Below are 21,940 nucleotides of genomic sequence, written 5' to 3'. Positions count from 1 at the left end.
AAGTTTTTTTCTTTATTTACGTTGACAAATTATTTTATTAAAGGGCCAATATATTATTTTTGTCCGTAGTTTTTTACCTTTTTTCTGTCTAAAGCTGGTTTGTTCCACGCGTTTGGTCAAGAAAGAGTGCCTAAAATCCATTCAAGTTTACACACATGTTAGGTATTAATCCAAAGTTGATCCTCCTGAAGTTTGACGCCCCAAGTGACTCAGCGGTTCAATCACTGGGATCGCCCTAAAACGTAAATTATTCAAAAAGGCTACGTACTATAGCACACAATCCAAGAGTTTTCATTTGTTGCTTGGAGTATTAGGTCAAAAAATAAACTCGACAAAAGCCACGATAAATGGTCAATTGTTAGCTTGAGCTCACTGAAGGGCAACTTGCTGGTTTGACAAAACCCCATAAGAATTTTACGTCACAACGTAATTTCTTTATTTTTGGACATACAAACGGTTTTAATTGTATCGTGGTCAAGGGTATAGAGATTAAATAGGCAGAAGATTGGAAGTATTTTCTACCATTCAATGTTACTATTTTTTGTAATAGGCTATATGACAATTAATATTTTGATTTATAAAGAACCTACCGACATAACATATAAAGTTTGCTTTGAAGCTTTCTTTCTACTGATTGGTTCTCCAGAATCGAAAAATAACGTAATCAATTTCCATAATTCGTGTGTGGGAACCCATTCGTTTTTTTGCTTGCAAAAACAGTCATGTGTGTAGATCAAATGGTGTGCATGTTAAATCGGTAAATAAAATATAGAATGTATAAAATGGAAATATATAGGTAAATTAAGTCATCTTTCTAGAAAAGCATTGCTTCGCCGACACCTCATCTACCTTTTCTCCTCAATGCCAGCGTCCTAGCATAGATAAATGTGACATTTAGCACTTTAAAGTGGGCTCCTCTAAAATACGCAATCTATACGCAAACTACGCAATCTACTTATAAAACGTATGCTTTAAAAATGTTGACGATTAGGGCTTTTAGGGTCTGGGTGAGGATTAAAATAACGATAAGACTATAATTTAGTTTTAGCAGCCCAGTTTGGGCTTAATATTCTCATATGTGTTGAGAGTGGTACTAAACCAGGGGTGTCCAACACGTGGCACGCGTGCCAAAAGTGGCACGCAGAGCATTTGAAAATGGCACGCGAGCTTTTACAATTTCAGATGGTAAACATTAGGATTTGTCACGCAATTAAATTTGTTTCTATAGATTCTTCTTGGCCTTTATTCTAACTTCTGTAAAGATTACCAGTGGTAAAGTTACACAACCCACTAATTGAATTGTTCGTTTTTGACAAAATTTAAAGCCTGCCATAGGCGTAGAGCTTCAAAAAATACCAGGGGTGCGACTTTTGAGCATTAGCGCCGATACCTATACCACATGTGCAGTATATGTACCTGTACGATACTTCGGCGGTATGCGACTATATACCAAAACCTTTTCTGTGTTTTAGCCTGTAGTTTCTGTCACATTATATTGTCATTAGTCACTTGACACATTTCTTTGTGTGGTTGGGGTGTTTGCTGTGCGTCTAATAACGAATGCACATACCGAAAAGACGATTTGCCGAATCAGTCATTTTAACAACGATTTAGTTTTTAAAGAACTTGTTACGCAGGAAATAAAAGTAAAACCAATTCACGTTTCAAATATAGCTGACTGTGTATTGTTGACGCCTAAACTTAGGTCATCTTGGATCAAGTTTGGGCCGTTGCAGTGCTTTGCAAACGGACAATAAACTTAGGAATCGGTAATGTAAACCTACATAACAACATCTAAAAGCGGCTATAAACCCCTTGCATTGTTTTAATGTTGGCCCATGGAATTTATTAACAAAAAATTACAATTATTTTTATTTCAGAAAGTTATTCCGCCACATAATACTAAAACGTTAGTGAACGTCCCGTGTTTATGTCGCAATAAAATGCCCGTTTATTTTGAAACAATTGTAATTTGTTGCGTTCAACCGATGTCTGCAATTAATTACGTGACTATAAACGCATTTGTGTTTAGTTGGAAAAACATTTTAAACCGACGTAACTTGAACAAAGATAAGTTTTTGACGCACACAAAGTACTCCAGTGCCTCATTTTTTTCTAACCGTTTAGAAGGGTTCTACATATTGGGCAAATATTCGGATTGAGCCCGTGCCGTTAAGACGTTTAAGACATGGTTTGGAAAAAGTACCAAAGGCTGGCACGGCGGTGTGTTCGAGTTGGACACCCCTGTACTAAACAGTGTAGGATATATGGTACCGCATGTTAAAACAAATTAGGCCCAAAAGGTATCTGAGATTAAATTATAAATTTGTTTGTATTTACAAGCCCTCACCTTCACCCTAATAGCCCTAACTCAACATCTTAATCAGTTTTTTTAGTAGATTGCATAGATTGCGTATAGATTGCGTAGATTGCGTATTTTAGAGTAGCCCCTTTAAAGTTACTTCTGTGCGCAATCTCTGTTGAGGCAGCACCAACTAAAAAGAGAGAAAAGCGCTCACGCATTTTGGTTCTCAAGCTAATTAGGTAAAAACTTGCTTGTGTTTATTCTGTAGAATTCATTTCACTGATTTAAACGCATTTTAGAAACATTGACAGCGCTTGTCAGTTAAGGCCAGTGAACACCTTGTGGCAACTTTCATAAACACCGTCTTATGACATCAAAGCCGTTTAATTTATCGACTTGCTAGGTTATCTCTCCATTAAGTTTGGTCCAGAGCAGTGGTGTTTAACCCGTGGGTCGGACAAACAAATTTTAGAAGAATATTTATTGCAAGTGCCAGGGTACCGCGTGGGCTGTGTTCAGTGGTGGGATTCAAATGTTTCGTCAGCCGGTTCTTTTACAAACGTCATAGTTTTCAGCCCGTTCTGTTACAAAAAGTCCATTGACAGTAACCAGTAATGCTAACCAGTTCGCTGATCTCATAAAATTTCATGAGACAGTTCTACAGAACCGGTGCGAACCGGCCGGTTCGGCTGAATCCCACCACTGGCTGTGTTGTAACAGGATACTTTCAGATCAGTATAAATACCGAATGGACAAGCAAGCTTAGAACCATTCTCTTTGCCCAAAGTGAGAGTTTATTATGGTGAATATGAAAAAAATAAGGATTTTTGAAAAGGGGTCGCAAGTTATTGCTAAAATGGGTCGCGGTATGAAAGTGGTTGAAAACCACTGGTCTAGAGGTTATCTCTCCATGAAGGTCAGGTAAGTCAGACTACACTTGTATAATACCGTTCTATTGCTTGTAGCAAAAGCTCATACTTCTACCAATGCGTTTATTTTTCAGGATGTGGCCAAGGCTTTTACGGATGCCACTGTTCAAGTACTGTCCAGTAACTTTGAAATCTGACTCTGCCTAACCACCAGAATGCCATCTTGCATTGCCACTTGGCGATTAAGAATTAGGTTTTTCGCAAAGCATCTATTTACCACAATCAGCATCACGATTACACCACAACGACAACCACATCGTAAATTACTGTTTTGTCTATCGTCTCCCTAAATTGTAAATTTCGTTATAAATAGCGCCTTCATGTGGATAATTTCGCGCCTCGTGTTCGACAAGTTTGCTGGAAACGTCGGTAGTTCGTTTTCATGTCTCTGGGAAACTGTCGTTTGTTTTTCAGGAAAATTATGTAAATTGCTTGTTAAATCTTATGTAACCTGTTTCTTATTTCATAAGGTTTGCCAGTAATTTGTGAACAAATTGTTTTGGTAAGTTTTGTTTTATTTGCTTGTGTATTTTTTTGTCAACATTATGCCAAAAACCATTGTCTTTTATTGTTAAACCTTTTGTTGTGACAATACGCCAGGTCTAAAGTGTACTTTGTTCCTTGCAGTTTGACTTGATTGCTAGTCAACAAAAAACTATCCTGGTCCCAACGTTTCGGTAAGAGTGTTATATTGTTGAAACGGGCATTTTTCTATTGTGCTTATGGCCTGATATTTTCTTTAGAAAACTGTCCGCCAGTTGATCCATCTTAATCCTGTTGAAGTAACTACATCCTGGTAATTGAAGCCAGCAAGGGCTTTGTTTGAAAATAAACAGTTGGAACCTTGTGTGGAGTGTTAGTGGGAAGAAGCCTGTTGTTTGGATCTGTACCGGAGTGGACGTCTGTGCCCAACAGGAGCACTGAAGTAGACGTTACATACGTTTCGAACAAATGTTGAAACATACATTAAATCAATTGTACCTCGGCATGAACAACCTCAAGCAGTACTTTTAACCTCTGGATAGTCAAAAAGTCTATGGACATCTACTTTCAAAATCAACTGACCTCCTTGTATTTTCTACAGCATGTCAAAAACATCATAAACTTAAAATTCTGACATGTCATATAAAAACCGTTCTCTTAGTGGAGAAGCTCTCTTTTTTCTCTACTCATTTATTTCCACAGAAACATCCTTAATGTGGAAGTAAATATGTTAGATTCTGGCCAATTTTTGCACTCCATTATATACAAAACCACCTTAAACACAAAAAGAAAGACATGCTTACCTGGTGAAACGGTTGAAATGGTATATTTTTGTAAACCTCGATAACTCCAAGGTGATTGTCGTTGTTGCGGCCCTTAAGTTTCTGCAATAAAAGTCTAAATACTTGATGGCCAACCATTCCGCATAACAAATAAACATTATAAACCCTACTTACCACTCTGTTCTGTTTTTTCAAACAATTTCCCATTTTTCTTTCTATTTTTTGCGAACTAAGTTTTACACAACTGTCTTGCAGCTTGCAAAATTTCCCAAATGATTCCAGTTTGAAAACACTGCCAAATTTCTGATTGTCCAGTCAAGGTTACGGAGGAAACGGTTGTGATGTTTTTATTGTTACGCATTTCATACCTTGGGTAGAAATTAAGAATTTCCCACATCCTCTAATTCTGTTGACTGGGCGCAACAATTTATGCAAGGACGCTTTCGTTTCTTGCCTTTTAGTAATTTTGTTGCGGCAATGTGTGTGTGGAGTGGATTTGAGATTTGATTTTCTTCACATTTCTCTTTTTTCACCTTATTCTCTTTCGCAATAACAGGTGTTTTGTCGACTTTTTTAATTTTTTTGGTTGCTTTTTCATTCAAATGACCTTATTGGTCCTTCTTATTGTTTGGTATTATTTTTTTGGCTTGCTTTTTTCTAAAATTTCCTCCAGCGAGCAAATAGCTTGTTCTTCGTTTAAACGTGAATTTTGGGTTGTCAGGGTGATTTCGCTTTTCTATTTGCCCATTCGCTGTCAGGTTATAGGCTTCATACTCATATTCTCGGTGTTTGGCCGCCTGTGCCGCTGGTAACAGATTTTCTGTTTGTGCTGGATTTTCTGCGTTATCTATGTTGGACTTCGCGGACTCGTCTTCACCTTCAACAATCAGCGGACCATTGACCTCTTGATTGCATTCTTTAATCTGTGGTTTGTGTTTGTCATCACTTTGCTCTGACTTATCTTTCCTACGCAGATTATCAGGTTTTGCTATGGAGCGGAGAATCAGATTGCTCTTCAGGAGTTGTCAATAGTTATGGGACGATACCAGGTTATGAAGCGAGTACCGAGTACGAGTACCACATGTATATACCGAGTACTTAAGTGTAGTGCTGTACTTGGTTGTATATCACTGGCTAATTCATCTGGCATGGTCGGGGCGCAGGCGTTCACACACACATGCCGAAAATTGTAATCTCCAGCACGTGATAGCGAAAAAGATATAAGTAGACTGGCGGAACTTTTTGCCACTTTTGTGCTGTCGGAGGCAAATATTGGCATAAAGTTGCCCGTATTCTTATGGTGTAAATCGGCCTTCGGTACTCGCACGTTGGTATCGAAAACTGAGACAAAATATTTCGATACCACTGAAATCGTTCGATACCGAGTACCGGGTATACTCGTCCCATCACTAGTTGTCAATTACTTTAGTAGTCTTGGTCGAGGCATAAGGTATAATATCCTCACACACGGGTATTGTTGCTGAAAGCACTAAAATAGCTTTGTGTTGTAATCTTTGTTTCAATATTTTTTGGTGCGGTGGTTTTAGTGGAGGTGTTTGTGTTGCTGAATTACACAATAAAATATTTTTGCTTTGGGACTGTTTTTTTATTTTCTTGCACCGATTGAATAGATTCTGTCAGCATCTTCATGATTCTATGCGACACGCTTTCTAATTTAAACAATGAAGAGGTTCCAGCAAATGAGACTTTTATGCAAATAGCTGCAAACTTTTTCTCCGTGAACATCCGACTGAATATAACAGGCAAGTGGTCGCACAGGATTGTCTGTTTGCAAACTCACCAAATCTTTTGTTTGCAAAATTATGAATTGACTTGTTTGTTGAAGTAACCAGCAGCAACCTCGACACACTATTATGGAACCTGCGAGAAACAGAGCAACCTTTAAAGGTGGCCATTTGAATTTGATCTCTTATTAAGCTAGGTTTGTTTCAAAATATCGCAAGATTTTTGGTGTACCGTTTATGTATTGTGCGGAAGAACGACATGGAATATTTTCAGCATTGATTCTAGACTTCTTGGCATTTGTATCTAAAAGGCCAAGAATGTGACAATACTTTTTGTCTGTTTTCGATGTAAATTGAGAAAAAAAAGCCTACAGCAGAATGGGTAATTCAGGAAAATTCAACATTCGGATTTGACTTGTCCAACGATCATAGCAGTTTGTGAGAGGTACACAAGATAGTTTTTGTCCAAGGTTGTAACTATTCTAAGATGTCATTTGCTTATGTCTCTTCTCAATTATTTGCTGATGTATAGTGTCTATTGTCAATGGATATCTTTGCACACCTTAAAGTTGTAAATTTAGGACATCAAACGAATATTGATCTTAAATGATGATAGGGATGTAATTCTCAAGTCAAAGAACCTGAGAAATAGACTTGCATACTAAAAACTTCCATAACCTGTTGCGCTGTCTTTTGTTATCGGAAGGCGTGACTCCATGCGCCTCCAGACAGCACAGCAGGGGCGATCGCTTGTGTTCCTAAAACTGTCTTTAACGCGCCTTTCCTTGCGCTCTAACTCCAAGACGCCAAGAGCTATATAACGAACTCTTTTATTCTACAATATGGCCGATAGATGGCGCTAGTGTGACAAACAATGTTGCAGGTGGCACAACACTGCGTCATACACAGGAATCAAGACTACTGGCGGGAAACACAGAAAACATAAACATATGTACAAGGCGATGTAACATAACCGTTATTCGATTCTTACCTCTACGGCCCACGGAAGATAACGAAATAAAAATTCATTTCTTTCCATCACACTTTTGTAAACACGCGTTAAAACCGAACATTTTGTCAGGAGATATTAATGCTCATCTGTTTTGTAACTCGCATTTAACGAAAAATGCGGTGAAATGATTTTAATTGTGTGGTAAAAATAGTGTGACGTCATAGTAGGGCATTTGTGACAATTTTGTTATTCAACGTTTGCTAGTATTGAGTATTCCTTGTAGGCATAGACGCCGAGTTTTACAAAAATGCAAGGTGGCGGACGTAAATTATGACGTCACTTTTATGACGTCACTAACGCGTGCAATTTAACGGGCTCCAACTCAAAGCCCAACAAACTTCCAATTGAATCAAATTCTTTGAAAACATGAATTTTTAAAATTCATTTGGAACACTGTGCTTTAACGTTATTATTGGTTAAGCAGCGTTTAGAAAATGTTTCGTCAAGTTGTTGCTTGTATCACCTTAATTAACCACTTATTATAGTACAATAGCATTGTACACAATAATGGCCAAACCTTCACTGCCAACAATTGTGTTTTTGACGTCATAAACAGGGCACTAACCAAAACTGGTTGCAGTTTCGCTACGTTTTGTTGCTTTTTCGCCAGCACGCTTGTTGAAAAAGTAAAATTGTTCCCAAACTTCTTCAGATTTGACGATGTTTCGTACGATATCGCTACAAACAAACCAAAATATCCACGGTGGCCGCCACCGTGCTTTACAAACCCAAGGTGGCGGCGCCACCCCGCCACCGCCTACTCGGCGCCTATGCTTATCCCGGTCAATTGTAGTAAAAAGTTCTATCCCAGAATTTTCTGTTTTTTTTTAAAAAAATCCGAACTTGGCCGGAAACCGAACTTTTTGATTGCACGGAATTAATGCCTAAACTTTCATTTTCGGCAATACGAAACATCATAAATTAACTATTTGTTGTATCTATAAAATACGAGCCACGTTGTCTGTAAAATATTACAAGTTTAGTGTGATTTTGGTTTGTCATAATTGAGTTCACTTGTATCAACAACACAAGGTTCAGTTAAAAACATCCACAGAAATGGGGATTTTAGATTTAAATGTTGTTGGGGGGGGATTTAAACCTTGTTGCGTCATCAAAAGAAAAAAATTACAAGTTACAAAAGTCCACTCACCAATATTTGCAATGATTTTTACGCTCCTGCCTAAACCAAAGCAGCACAATATGATGGACATGTCACTTGCATGTGTTTACTGATATGGGCGGGTAGTTCATAAAACAGTAATTCCTGCCTTGTTGTCAAGTACGCGGCGTAGCTGTAATATTTTGTATAGAGTGTCCGGTAAAACCAAATGTTTTCCTCACAAAAATTCGTTTTACCCAAATGTTCTGAAGGTTCTTTCGTGTAAATGACGGGCACGTTTCGACTACAAAACTACAAATGATTTTTCTCTGATCGTTCCTGCTACACGAGTTGAAATGCAATTCACAATGTAAATGTAAAAAAGGTTTGACTCCTTTTTATTAACCATTTTTATTTTAAAACCGAATACAGATTGTAAGATATTGAATAAAATAAATTATTAAAGATGGCATTTGGAGTTTAGGTCGATTCTATTCTTCCTACTAACAAAATTGCTTCAGATTCTTTTTGGACCACCACGAAGACGAAGGGTTTATTAACCGTAAAAGTTCTTTCACCCTTGTTCTCTTGGCAATCATCAATATCAAAATCCAGACTTACTTGGTGGTGCACTACATGAAAAAAGAATGTTAGAAAGGAATTGTAAAATACTTTGCAGCTTTAAGAGAAAAACAATGGTAACCAAAGCTAAGGAATTGATTATCCTGTTTTTTCAGAGCGAGTAAACGACTGGGTATATTTATTGTTTATATTAAATTTTACCTAATGTTCTCACGCAGTCTTTGGCGTTATATGCTATGTGAAGTGTTCAGTAAAAGCTTCAAAAATTTTGTAGATTGCAAAGCGGCGTTTAACTAATTTGACTTACAAATGAGGCCATAATTTAGGATATTAACGAACCAAGTTTGCGTTGTTCTGTTTGTGAAAGCTTTAAATGCTCAAAAACCACGGATGTTCCTCCCATGTGTGCTTCAAGAGTGGCATTTAATCGACAACGGCAAAATACAGAGTAATTAGACCAGTGGTTTTTAACCGGGTGTCCACACAGCGTTTGTAGGGGGTCCGCGACGATTTGTTAATTTTGCGGACGTGGAGATTGATAAAGTGCGAAAAAATGTTCCTGCGTTCTAAATTAGCAGGAAACTTGTTAAACGACATTTTTATAAACGACAAGCCAAAATGCATGTGACATATTAACCCCATTGTGATGCAACAGAGGTAAATTTTCGGTAGCAAACGTAGCATCACAGTGAAATGGCTTTCTTGTTGATTTACGATAAATCTTTGATTTTATAAGTTTATTATTTACATTTTAGGCAAGGATGGTTAAGGTTTTTGAGGGTTACTTCAGGGGGCATAAAATATGAAAGGTAAAACTACTGGGTTAACAAAAAACGGTGCATAGAATTTGTTTGGTGCAGAACGCTAAGTTGATTTGGCATGGTTTGCAACTGTACTAGGTAACAATGAGGAGTAAATGTTTAAAGAACGCAACAAGCAAAACCTGTTCAAACAGTAGGCTACTAGTTGGTAGCTAAAACTTGCAGATGGTGAAAGCAATTGAATGAACCTGGTGGAGCAACCAACGTAAGAACTCACAGTATAGCGGTAGACCTGCTAACACTGAGCTTCACCTTTGGCCCGACCTGAGAACTTCTGGTAGGTGGCGCAAAAGAGCATAGGCGTTTATGGTGCTGTTACAGCAATTTGGGTTTATGGTAAGAATAATTGCTGAGTCAGCACCATAAACGCCTATGCTCTTTTGCCCCACCTACCAGAAGTTCTCGGGCCAAAGGTGAAGCTCAGTGTTAGTAGCTCTACCCAGTATAGCCAGTTTTGCTTTTCGGTAGGTGACGCACGCAAATATTTTAAATGCAGTTTGTGTAAAAAATGCTGACAGTTAGGGTTATTAGGGCTGGTCTAAGCTTTTATATGCCGATCAAATAAACCTAAAAACCTAGCTCTTTATGTTAAATTTAGTCCTTAACCCAATCCCAGTCTCACTGCTTTTTTCAAATAACTGTACTCTTTACGCCAACTACCGGAAATTATCAAACCTGGCGACTGTGAGTTCTTACGTTAGTAGCTGTACCAAAGAGCCTGTCCCCTTCCCTCATTTCCAGAAAAAAGAAGAGATCGGGAATTCGAGTTATGTTTAAAAGCTAATGGAATTACACAAATATGATTTTTCGAAATGGCAACAAACACTCTTGTGTATACTTACTTCGGCCGAGCTGAATTTTTTGCTCCGACACTCCAGAAAGTTGGGCGTCAGGTTGAAATATCTTGTTGAGACCGAAATGATGACCGAGCACCTTTCCTAAGTTGTTGACAAAATCCAGCTAAGTTATCAACATTTATAGTCAGCAGGTCATAAACGGAAAAGGTAAAATACGTTAACAGAGATTTGAGAAAAAAATGCATAAATAAGTACACGTCTGGGAAAAAAAACTCTGTAAACCGAAGGCCAATCCACTGTTTTGATCAAATAGACCTAAAGACCAGATTTTGCTTGATCTTATTTATTTCTCTATGTGTTGGAAATTATTGTAACATTTCTTTTGTATTCGACCTTGAATTTTGGCATCTTGACATTGGCTTCTTCTTTCTTTGGCAATTTAAACCATGTTTCAAAATACTGACAAAAGATATGTTCAATATCATGTCGTCTTATACGATCGTTTTCCATCAGCATATAAAGGTCAGCAGTTGCAGGATTCCTAAACCAAAAAAACATTTATTCATGTTAACTGTAGAAGCATATTACGACGGACTTATGAATCCATTCGACCATTCGTCGTCAGTTGAAGTTCTGGTTGGGAAGAACATTTTTAATTACTGTAATCCAATCATACTTTACACCAAATTAACGAAATAAGCAATAGATTTTGTATGTATGAAAAATATGTCAAAAAGCTCTTACGAAAAAAAGAGTGTGTCTTAAAAAATGTTGGTACCAATGGTTCTATCTTGGGCATGTTTTTAAATTTTGTTCTAGTTTTTAAGTTTGTCTATAATTAGCAAATATGCCTTACCCGATTTCAAACTTAAACACATCAGGGTATCAATCCGCCTCACCACAGTTGTATGGGCATTTGTTGACATAGTAACCAGCAGCAAGGAATGAATGCATTTTGGCCTAATAGCATAATGATATGTTAATGTTGTAAACAATTGTATGTTTTTAGACAAATTATTTGATTAATTTTTTTTATTCTACATACGTTGTGGATGCTCGTATTGCTGGCGTAAAAGTGTTCCATAAACTCTTCTTTTGTGGTCGTTTGTAGTTCTAATTTGTAGCTAGACACATTCACAGATACCATTTTCATATCAGAAGTGATTTCTCCTTCTTTAAAAATATCGTTGGTCAATCCTTCGGTCGTCATATCTTGAACCAAATTGTTGATATCTATCGTTGCATTCTTAAAAATATGTCTGTCAGTATACATTATTGGTACAAAAGGCAATAATTGCAAACTACTTCTGGCTTAGTAAAATCAATGTCCGTGTGGATATCGGTGTTGTAGTTGCTAGTTATTGTCTTTTTGTATTGGTCTTTAACCGTAACAGTTTTGTCAAAGATGACGAGTGATTGTGAATTATTCTGTATGTAGCTCATCGTGGCCGCATAGAAAGAGTCTCCTTGATTACTGTTAAGCAATTGCGATTGATTGAACTCTCGCCGAAATAGGTGTATTATGACGTTATGAATCTGTTATTACGACGTAATAAATCCTTAAAGTCAGATTTTGTAATATGCTACTAGTTGTGTTAACAGTGGCACTGTAGCCAGGGCGGTAAAAGTTTGACTAATTTTTGTTTAATATTTACGAGCCTTTGGTTACTAAAGGCTAAAGTTACTAAGGTAAAGTTAGTTAGTAAAGTTTAGTAACATTTTTATTCATTAAACATTTTGTCCATCATTTTTTATTTGCGAATTCTGGAGTTTTCTGACAATTATTGTAGGTGGTACGAGAACGCTGCATGAACCCAAAAAATGGTACGCGAGCAGATAAAGTTTGGGAACCACTGGCCTAAAGCCACAAAATAGGGTATTACGCTTTAACTATAAATACACAAAAACTGGTTCAGTGCTGAAGTATGACAACTCAACAAATCTATGTGATTAAGGGTTTGTATAAAAATTAACTTACCTAGTTTCCGCGCTGGAACCAACTCGCATACTGGCAACAAAGTTCATAATACTTAGCGGCGCCAACACAAAGCTTGCGTATGGGTTGCTAAGTGTACGTTTCGCCCTGTTTTTTCAGTAATCTGCCAGCTATATGATTGGTCCTGTTGGTGACTGACCCAGTAACTTCACAAGCATATTCGTCCTGGAAATAAATAAATATACATACAAATCACCTTCAAAAGGCAACCAGCACTTACCAGCTCAATATGTGCGGATGCAAAAGCAGTACACATCAAAACCAAAATTAGTTTTGTCTCCATGATAGAAGATGTTGGTCACTCTTTAAATTGAATTTTTTCGTAGATCAAGTACCTTTACTAATCTTTCCAATAACATACTACAAACCGCAATATATATTGTTACTATATCTGCATTTAACACATATGGTTCAGACAGTCAACAAAATGCAAAAAAGATCCGTTATGTTGTGTACGTTATATGCACCTGAACCAGTGTCAAGTAAAGGGGAACGTACACCATTTACCATTTAAAACTATCAGAAGTTTTATCTTGTTTTAACTATTTCTGTTATGTGATCCGTTTGTTTCCAAAAAATAGTTACATGAAACACATAGGCGTAAAGAATGTGTATATGAAACCCCCATCCCTCACCCACCCTCAAAAATAATAATAAAAAGTTCGTTTACCATAGAAGTACTTTACCTACGCTGGTTTGTTACATGTAAATGTTCCTAACAAAATGTGTTGATTGTTACTTATTAGAATACATAGTCACATCTTAATCTAACAACTGCATTTGCATTCATATGATGTTTACAAAACGAATTTAATTACATAGGGTTTGTAGTGAAGAGTCACTTGCTAACCTTCATAATCTTTTTTTACTTGCGTTATTAGTTATTACTGATATAGCTAATGTTTTTTAAGGCAGCCAAATGTACAAAAACTCGAAACCACATTCGTCACACAGACAAAGTCTTCAGACTCACATTCTTCATTAACAACAATTCGATAAATACTGAACGAATTAGGTCTTAGGTTACAATTAGGCGCCTGCAGCGAAAAAATGAAAATTCTACCCTACTAGCGGCGCCCGGTAAACCTACATTTTCTTTGTAGTTTCACTTTATGTGCATGTGCTCAAGGTGTTTGATTTTTTGTGTGTGCAGCCGCATTTATACCACAGACCTTGCCAAAGCATTTATACCACAGACCTTAATTGGACCTAAATTGCCATATTTTAGATCTAACTGCTTTCAAAAAATGTTCGGTATCTGGCCTGCGCTGGGTCTTGTACTGTAAGGTTATAGATTTGTGCTTGCATACAACGCCCTGTTATATAGTAACAATACAAGACGTATTTGAGCCTAAATTGTTAGCGTACATGCGATAATTTGTTCTCATAGTTATGGCTTATTTAAAGTCTCAACAACAATATAAATGGAACAAGCGACCCAGGCATTAGATATTTTGATTACTTTGCCATAAAAAGTTGTGTGAATCCAAAATGTGTTTATGTCGCCTGAGTCCGAATGAAATTTCGAATATTCTTTCTTCAGGTTTTTTCTTCTCTGCTGCAAATGCACATTTTCATACGTTGATCATACGGCAGCGACGACGTATGGTTATGCCCACCACTTACTGTATTTTTACGTTTTATTGTTGCGAAGCTTCACTTAATTGGATGTTGCACAGCCCTTTCAATTGGACTTTATTTTCAGCCTATTTTAGCCCCTACCATTTTCGTGGTATTTTCGGGTATATGTTGTGGTTGTTTAGCTGCCAAGTGTGGTATAAAAATGTGTAAGATATACCCCGGGGCTATGGAAGTGGTTTGTTTGGACATACTTATCAGCTTTTTGCAACTTCTCTGTTTATGAATCGGTTACGGTGCAAGGAAATGCGACACCAAGCAAAGATTTATGTTATCTTGTTCCTTTTCTCGTTTGATTCGGTTCAAGGTAGGCCTAGTTTTTTTTTGCCAGGGCCGAACACTATTTAGGTCTACTTGGACAGTTAAGCTACAAACCAATACCAAGATTAAATACGATGTGGGCTGCGGATTGTCTGATTTCTAATTGTAACAAAGTGGTTTGTTTATGATAGGATTACGCTGCATGAGATGTTATGGATTAGGAAACGACGGTTGCAACAAGAACGGATTCATTGAAGAGTGCAGGGCCAATCAGGTATTGCAATTTTACCAAAAAATAAATTGGTGTTTCAATTTAACCCAGTGGTTCCCAACCTTTTTTTAGTCACGGACCCCTTTTATAGATTGTATAGATCCGCGGACCCCCAACGTAATTTAATCTTGTTATGTTTTCCGTTTCCTGCATTATACGTTATTATAATTTCGCTTTTTGGGGCAGAATTTTAATCAACCTTCACAGTCCTTCAATCTCAATAAAATTCTGTACCGTAGCGGTCAATGCAACGAAGAGACAAATTGTTTGGAGTACAATGCTTGAAACAAAGCACAATAAGTTCTATTGTTAATGTGTGTTGTGATGTCACAATGGAGGTAACAAATACAAGTTTTCCTAAACCAAGGGTTTGATAAACAGTTTGCACTCAGATGCAGGATTATTAAAAACAGTTTGGGAACTTAAAAAAATGTACTGTTGTTAATGCTACTAAAAATGTTTGCCTCCACGGACCCCCTGAAACCATCTCACGGGCCCCTTGGGGGTCCGCGAACCCCAGGTTGGGAACCACTGATTTAAACAATGAACACCATATTTTTACAGACTTGTTGCATGTTGGCTTACAGGCGTCCTGCGATACAGTGGTAAGAAGGTATGGCGAACATTTGCTGGTAATGAAAGGATGTAAAGAAGCGGTGGCCTGTAGAAACAATCAAATGCAGGCATGTTATCTAGTAATTTATTTTTTAACAATTGCTGTATTGAAGTATCGACTAAACACACGTAGCCTAATGCCTATTAAGTTCAAACATCAATTAATGACCATCACAAAAAACTAACAAAAAGTTGAGCCCATTAGATTTTGTTACACATAAAAACGAAGTGAAATCATAATGTAAACATTTCAAATGAGTTTAGTTGTGGTTGAATCTTAATACATTTCAAGTGTGTGTTGTTGCATTTCAACAAGTTACGCCTTGCATAGGCCCAGAAAGGAATCGTAAACGGCCATACTTTATCTTGTTTAGAACCGAAGATATTCCGGAATAAGCACCCAGTGCAATGACATTCAAAGAAACTCAGTTTGTGCGTGTTGTTGCTACACAAATCAATGCAATATTGTCCCTCAGTCATGCGATGGAAGTTTAGTTACAAGTAAGTAAGCATGCATCGCTACTAACGATGCCTGTTTATTGGTCCACACGCCCTGTAGTTATAATAGAACAGGGGTCTCCAACACGCGACATCTGGCCCGCGAGTCAATTTTCTGTGGCCCGCGGCGCGTTATTAACAATTTGAAAATTTTTATTATTTCGTTAAATATGACCAACTTTTTTTGTTTTACTCACCCGTCGAGTGTTCAAGAAAGAAAAGTAGTGAAACTTGAACTGGACACACCAATATATCACTATGCGTTAAAAAGAATGAACCTATGTGTTACATAATTATGATGAAATAATGCGACTTGTGTGCTGGTCATCAAGTGTAAAAAGAAAACCGTTTAGTTCTTGTTTACTGTATAATTTTATTTTATGGATGAGGAACGTATATGCTTTTGAAGACCAATCAACATTTTATTAACATTTGAGTAGGCCGCATAGACTCTTTTAGGTGCTTAGGACGATTTTCATAAGAAACAAATTGAACTCGCGGTCAAAGATAAATCCAATGCTAAAGCCAATTAAACGTTTAGCCAAACTAAATTTTAACCTGCTGAAAGTAATTTTCAGTTTTACCACTGCAGCGTTTAGGATTCATTTCACCTAAATATTATTTGCTTGGTAACGCATATCAATGATATAAGAGCGGTTTGTGACATCACAGACAAAACTATAAGATATGAATTATGCGCAAACAATTGCTTTCATTGTTAATTGGGGTGAAATAAAAAGCCTTGAACACGCAAAAAAGATTCTAAAGACATAACCTCTTGAAGGTCAACGAAAAAAGCGCCTTCAACCATTAAAGAACCCAAGACTTTGGTTTGGAAAGAGCCGGCCTAGAGTGTTAATAGAGTGGTGTATAGCTTGCAGTATCAAGGTCTTTTAAAGCATTTTGACATCCAAGGGCGCATGTGGCCCGCGGCTTCAAGGCAGTTCAAAAATTGGCCCGGGACAAACTTTGAGTTGGAGACCCCTGTAATAGAACATAAACAGATCATATTTAACATTGGCAATTCAGTCCAGAGTTGTAGGCGGACCTGAAATTCGAGCCCAAAGCCCGGCCCGAACCCGAATCGTTTTTGCGAAGCCACTTTAGGTCCGAAAGTTTGAATATAAAAAATGGCCATTCCATAAAAACCTATAAAAAGTACTACTGTACTGATTATAAATTAATTCAAAAAAGGCGTTTTAGGGCTGTTGATTGGGCATTTGATGAAGTCCAGCAACTAGCTATGGTTTGTTGGTTGGTTAATTTAATCTGAAAAACAACGGACACAGAAAAAGTCAGGCCCGCATCAAACCCGTTTATTCAACAAAACTTAAGCCTGATCCCGTCCCGAAAAGCCCGGCCCGACTTGCAATTCTGATTCAGTCAACCTTTTGCACTGAACAAACAAGAAATGCATTTTGTCTGTAAATCTGTTCTGTCAGTTTGGTGTCAATCTTTTAAAATAAATTGTTTTAGAATGCGATATCCCTACAATTTCACTACAACATGGAAAAGTAAGTTGCCACAACAGAAAAAGTGGCAGAGCAGTTTGTCAATATCAATGTACGGCAGAGAATTACGCCATTTATCCAGCAGAAAACAAAAAAACGGTGTGTTTAAACAACGGAAAATGGGACAAGCAAACACCTTGTTGTGCAAGTATGTGTTTTATATTGTGTGTAATTATAATACATAATTGGAGAATATGCCAATTAGGCGCAATATACATAATCCACGATATTCTTCAAATAATTTTGTCACTATAGGAAATTCTTTTCCATTCTTATAGTAATTTAATTACATAAACATTGATCGCCAATGACAATGCTGCGTGTTGAAGAGTCCGATGCTGTTCGGTTCAAACACTTTCACAAACAGACTAGTTTTTTTGTGTTCCACAAATTACAGGCTAAGACATAAAAATATGTTTGAATTAATATTTTGCATTATTAATGTGATGGGTGCTTTTGGCAGAAAATACAATCGTTAAGTTGTACTGCTATCAGGCACAGCCGTGTTTGATAGGCCAGTGGTTCACAAACTTTTTCGTTTTTTTTTTCAAAACGATCCCTTTGCCATTATTTCGAGGGCTCGCGGTCCTTAAGCCTGAAGGTGTATTCAGAAAAACGAAAATTGATGCAGGATTTTAGCTGGTTGTGCAAAATTGCGCATAGCAATGATCCGAAGACTGCATCTGATACCACAGACAAGACAAAAAACATTACGATTTTGCGCGAACAATTGCTTTTTTCTTAGTTGTCATGCAATAAAGGTTGTTGTTAAGCTATGGCGACAGTCGATTCTTAATTCTAGTTTGATTTAAACTGATTCAGTGGCACAAACTGACGCCAAATAAATCATAGAAGTACTTCAACCTTTTCGCGGTGCCCCAAAAATTGCCTCACGGACCCCTAAAGCAGTGGTCGGCAACCGCCGGTCCGCGGCCCGGTACCGGTCCGCGAGGAGTTCGTTACCGGGCCGTATAATTTTTCAGGTTAATTGCTATAAAACATTTTGCCCATTTTGCCCCAGGGATGATAAACTAATTTAAGCGATTTTATTGCTTAATATTTGTAGTTTTTTGAAGACCGGTCCGAGATAAAATTTCACTTTCAAAAACGGTCCGCAGTGCAAAAAAGGTTGCCGACCCCTGCCCTAAAGGACCGCGGACCCTAGTTTGAGAACCACTGATAGGCCATAAAACATTAAAGTCAGCAAAACGAATTATCACTTTGATTTGAATGTTGTGGTCACGTGCGCCTGGTGGCGCCCAGTGTTAAAGTTAAAATTTCCTCTTTGAGGCATTAACTTTTATTTGGCATTTTGAAATGGTCTGGTACTTTGACCCCAAACTATGTATGTTTCACGTTAACAGTTACGACAACGCTTTTACCATGTCGTGTTTCATTAAAATTCAGAACTTATAGATATAGACCTTGTGTATAAAAACAATTAACGCACAGCATGTGTAGAATTGAGTTTTAACTCAAGAAACGTTTTGGGAGTTATATTGTAACTTGAAGTTACCGTTGCTCACATTTTAATTGCCTTTAATAAGTGTGTTTGTGTTTATTTGCTTGACTTCAAAATGTTTTTAGTACAGAAACTAATGTTTTTTATAATTTTTTTTTGCAGGACCCTGTCCACCATTTTTTCTGGTAGATGTTGTTTCGCTCATCCATTTCTCCGGTGATAATGCTGAAGAGATGTTGCAAAGTGTCCTGGGTTACTTTTATAAGTAAGTATAGTTATTACGAAAAAAAAGTATTCTTAAATTTTTTAAACTAAATTACCTGCAAAGAAATATAACTTTTTCTGAAACAGGAAGAGTTGTTGGGTTTACTATATACTGTATGCTTTAAATCGTTGCAATTTATGACAAAATGTTTGGAAACTTCATGTCCCAATAGGACGTTCTGTAAATATTCGATTGCGCCGAGTTCTTTTAGTAAATATTGTGTGCCCATTTGCGAACTAAGATTTTAAAACTTGTAGCGTAGTTGCAACTGCTGAAGACGCCCTGAAGGATTCGTTGATTTACTACAGTGAAACACCGATAGAGTCCTCAGCGATTCGATTTAACGAATATCAAGCAAACTCAACCCGATTTATGGAGCTCGCTAGAGAAAGAGTGTTTGTGGTGAATAACGGTAATTTGCAGACGTCCAACACATTTTTTCTATGCTATTAGTTTCATGAAGTTTGGAATAAACCTATAAAACGTTTTTTTGGCCTGCCCGTTAAATCAGTGGTTGGCAACCGCCGGTCCGCGGCCCGGTACCGGTCCGCGAGGAGTTCGTTACCGGGCCGTATAATTTTACCGGTTAAAAGCTTTGAGACATTTTGCCTTGTATCCCGAGGATGATAAACTAATTTATGTGTTTTCATTGCTAAATATTTGTAGTTTTTGAAAGACCGGTCCGCGATAAAATTTCCCTTTCAAAACCGGTCCGCAGTGCAAAAAAGGTTGCCGACCCCTGCGTTAAATGGTGTCACAAAATATAGCCTTATAGTTTTGTAACAAAACTACCTAATGTGAACTGAAAATTTGAAAAAAGTTTTCTAGGTCCATTAAAGTTGGTTGTGGAAATAAGTTGACCTTTATAGCACAAAAAATATTTTTTTGTTTTAAATTTTGTACTGAAACTATGCGTCTACATCTGAAGGTCCGGTAAACCTTGGAGCAGCAATCCAGTATGCAATGGACAATTTGCTTACCACGCAATCTGGTATGAGAGATGATCGTGTACCTAAAGCAATTTTAATCCACACTAACTCAAATTCTGATGATGATGTGAAAGGTCCCGCAAACGAAGCTCGACGTCGAGGTTACCAGGTATAAATCACAAATAGAGATATGGGATGACATGAGTTCTATTTTTACTCAAGGGTAAGCATTATATTAAAAGCATAAGGCTAAAGTTGCTACACGCACTATTTGTTGAAGTTTGTCCATTTAGGTGTCCGGGGATTAACCTCAGAAAAACAAAAAAATTGAGCTCTACTTAAAAATAGCAACTTTGCCAGTTGTTGCCAAATTTTGTATAATTATCGAATTAAAATCTTCGCAGTCAACAGTTTTACGTCGGATTGACATAAATGTCCAGTCGACGTAGACAGGACGTTGGAAACTATACGATGTATTTTCGTTTACTATAAGTAAACAAGGTCTTTGTAGTTTTTCGTTTGGTTATTGCACAAACACTGGGCCTGCCGTGTTGTTATTTTTTAAAGTGTGATTACCCAGCTCAATCGTTTATTTTTGTACTACCCTTTTTTAGATATACGTGAAAGCGTTTAGGCAAGAAAACTATAAGTTTGATGAACAACAACTGATGGATATTACAGATGACAAAAAGCATATTTTTAATTTTGATGGAATTACTCCTCAAGAAAACAGTAAAGGATTTCAAGATATGATAAATCATTTTTGTCTTGACCCATGTGACCATGTATTGCATGAACATCCTTAAATTTCTGTGATCACAGTGAATAAAAACATAGTAGATTTAAAAGTCGGTTTGTTTAACTTGGACAATAATGTTTAGCATACTCTTTTCCCGACTAACAAACCAAAACCTTTCTCATGGCACACTATACAGCTCAGTCTGTCTGCATCATATGGCATTTCCTTTTCCTTTCTTAAAGCGTTTAACTTTTCATGCAATTTGGTTCGGTCCGCGGTTTATTCAATACACTAAATGCGACACGAATACCTGTGCTTAATGTGTTTGTTTTATTCTTATTGTTAAGCGGCGAAAGCCAGAATGCGACATAACTTATTAACAAAATGAGTCCAGCACCGTCGAGCTGACTGTTTTAATCCGTTAAATGACTTTTATTTTATTTTTAACGTTCTTGACTGGATTTAGTTTAACTTGTGGTCAATGTAGTGTTTTATAGAGTTGACGTCTTACTTAGTTATTATTACAGAAGTATCTTTTCTTGTATACTTTTATACTTACATGGGCTGTTTGAGCTACCCTCATAAAGCTGGGCTGAGCTTCCGATAAAGAAAACGGCAGTTTATCCCTAAAGTTAGTTATTAAATTGTTTTCCAATTTGTCACACCAAATTATTCGCTAAACCCACGACGTATAGGTTACAAATGAAACAAAGTTAGTTCTTAGTTCGGAATTTTAAGAAAATAAAATTTAGTACTGGTTCGGCCCCGGTTTAGTTTGTTTTGCTGTAAAATGCATCATTAAAAAAGGTTGACTAGATCATGGTCATTAGATACCGTATTTACTCGATTGTAGGCCTGAGCCGTTTACAAGCCGCCCTCGATTGTAAAAGCCGCACGCTGGAATTTTTGATACTATTGTTCCTTAATACATCTTTCTGTTGTTGCATAGAAAACTATTTGCCCATATATGTTAGTTGCGTTGATAACCGTACCCAACAAAACGTATATCGACGTAGCCTATAATCTGTAGGCTAGCCTACATGCATACAAGTTTTAAACCCGTGTAGAAATAATTTCGATATAAAATTAAAATGTAAGCCCCCCTCGATTATAAGCCGCACAAACGACTGTAACGGTACACTGTACGAAAAGACAATGATCTTATCGTCCGGTTTCCCTCAAAAGCGCCGTTTAGTGTTA

At 37.3% G+C, this 21,940-nt stretch overlaps 1 protein-coding gene and 1 long non-coding RNA gene across 3 annotated transcripts; both read left to right on the top strand.

The window, feature by feature from the left end:
* Positions 1-2,561: 2,561 nt before the first annotated feature.
* On the top strand, positions 2,562-6,094 carry LOC145220151 (uncharacterized). The gene is made up of 4 exons (XR_013858011.1): positions 2,562-3,226; positions 3,309-3,736; positions 3,862-3,911; positions 3,978-6,094. It is a non-coding gene; the product is annotated as an uncharacterized LOC145220151 (long non-coding RNA).
* An 8,194-nt stretch (positions 6,095-14,288) lies between these two features.
* On the top strand, positions 14,289-21,041 carry LOC145218606 (collagen alpha-1(XIV) chain-like). Of its 2 annotated transcripts, XM_080086011.1 has the most exons (9): positions 14,289-14,496; positions 14,642-14,724; positions 15,309-15,404; positions 15,711-15,837; positions 17,311-17,493; positions 18,970-19,072; positions 19,330-19,484; positions 20,001-20,170; positions 20,616-21,041. In XM_080086011.1, the coding sequence occupies exons 1-9, from the start codon at positions 14,412-14,414 to the stop codon at positions 20,805-20,807; spliced, it is 1,194 nt and encodes a 397-aa protein (XP_079942137.1). In that variant the 5' UTR covers positions 14,289-14,411; the 3' UTR covers positions 20,808-21,041. The 2 variants fall into 2 exon arrangements, with proteins under 2 accessions (XP_079942137.1, XP_079942138.1); XM_080086012.1 differs by lacking the exon at positions 14,289-14,496 and having other exon boundaries at positions 14,666-14,724; positions 15,286-15,404.
* The last annotated feature ends 899 nt before the right edge of the window (positions 21,042-21,940 follow it).

The sequence above is a fragment of the Phallusia mammillata genome, chromosome 3, assembly GCF_965637545.1.
Source record: "Phallusia mammillata chromosome 3, kaPhaMamm4.hap1.1, whole genome shotgun sequence".
Classification (NCBI taxonomy): domain Eukaryota; kingdom Metazoa; phylum Chordata; class Ascidiacea; order Phlebobranchia; family Ascidiidae; genus Phallusia; species Phallusia mammillata.
This window is presented reverse-complemented; position numbering and strand designations above follow the sequence as displayed.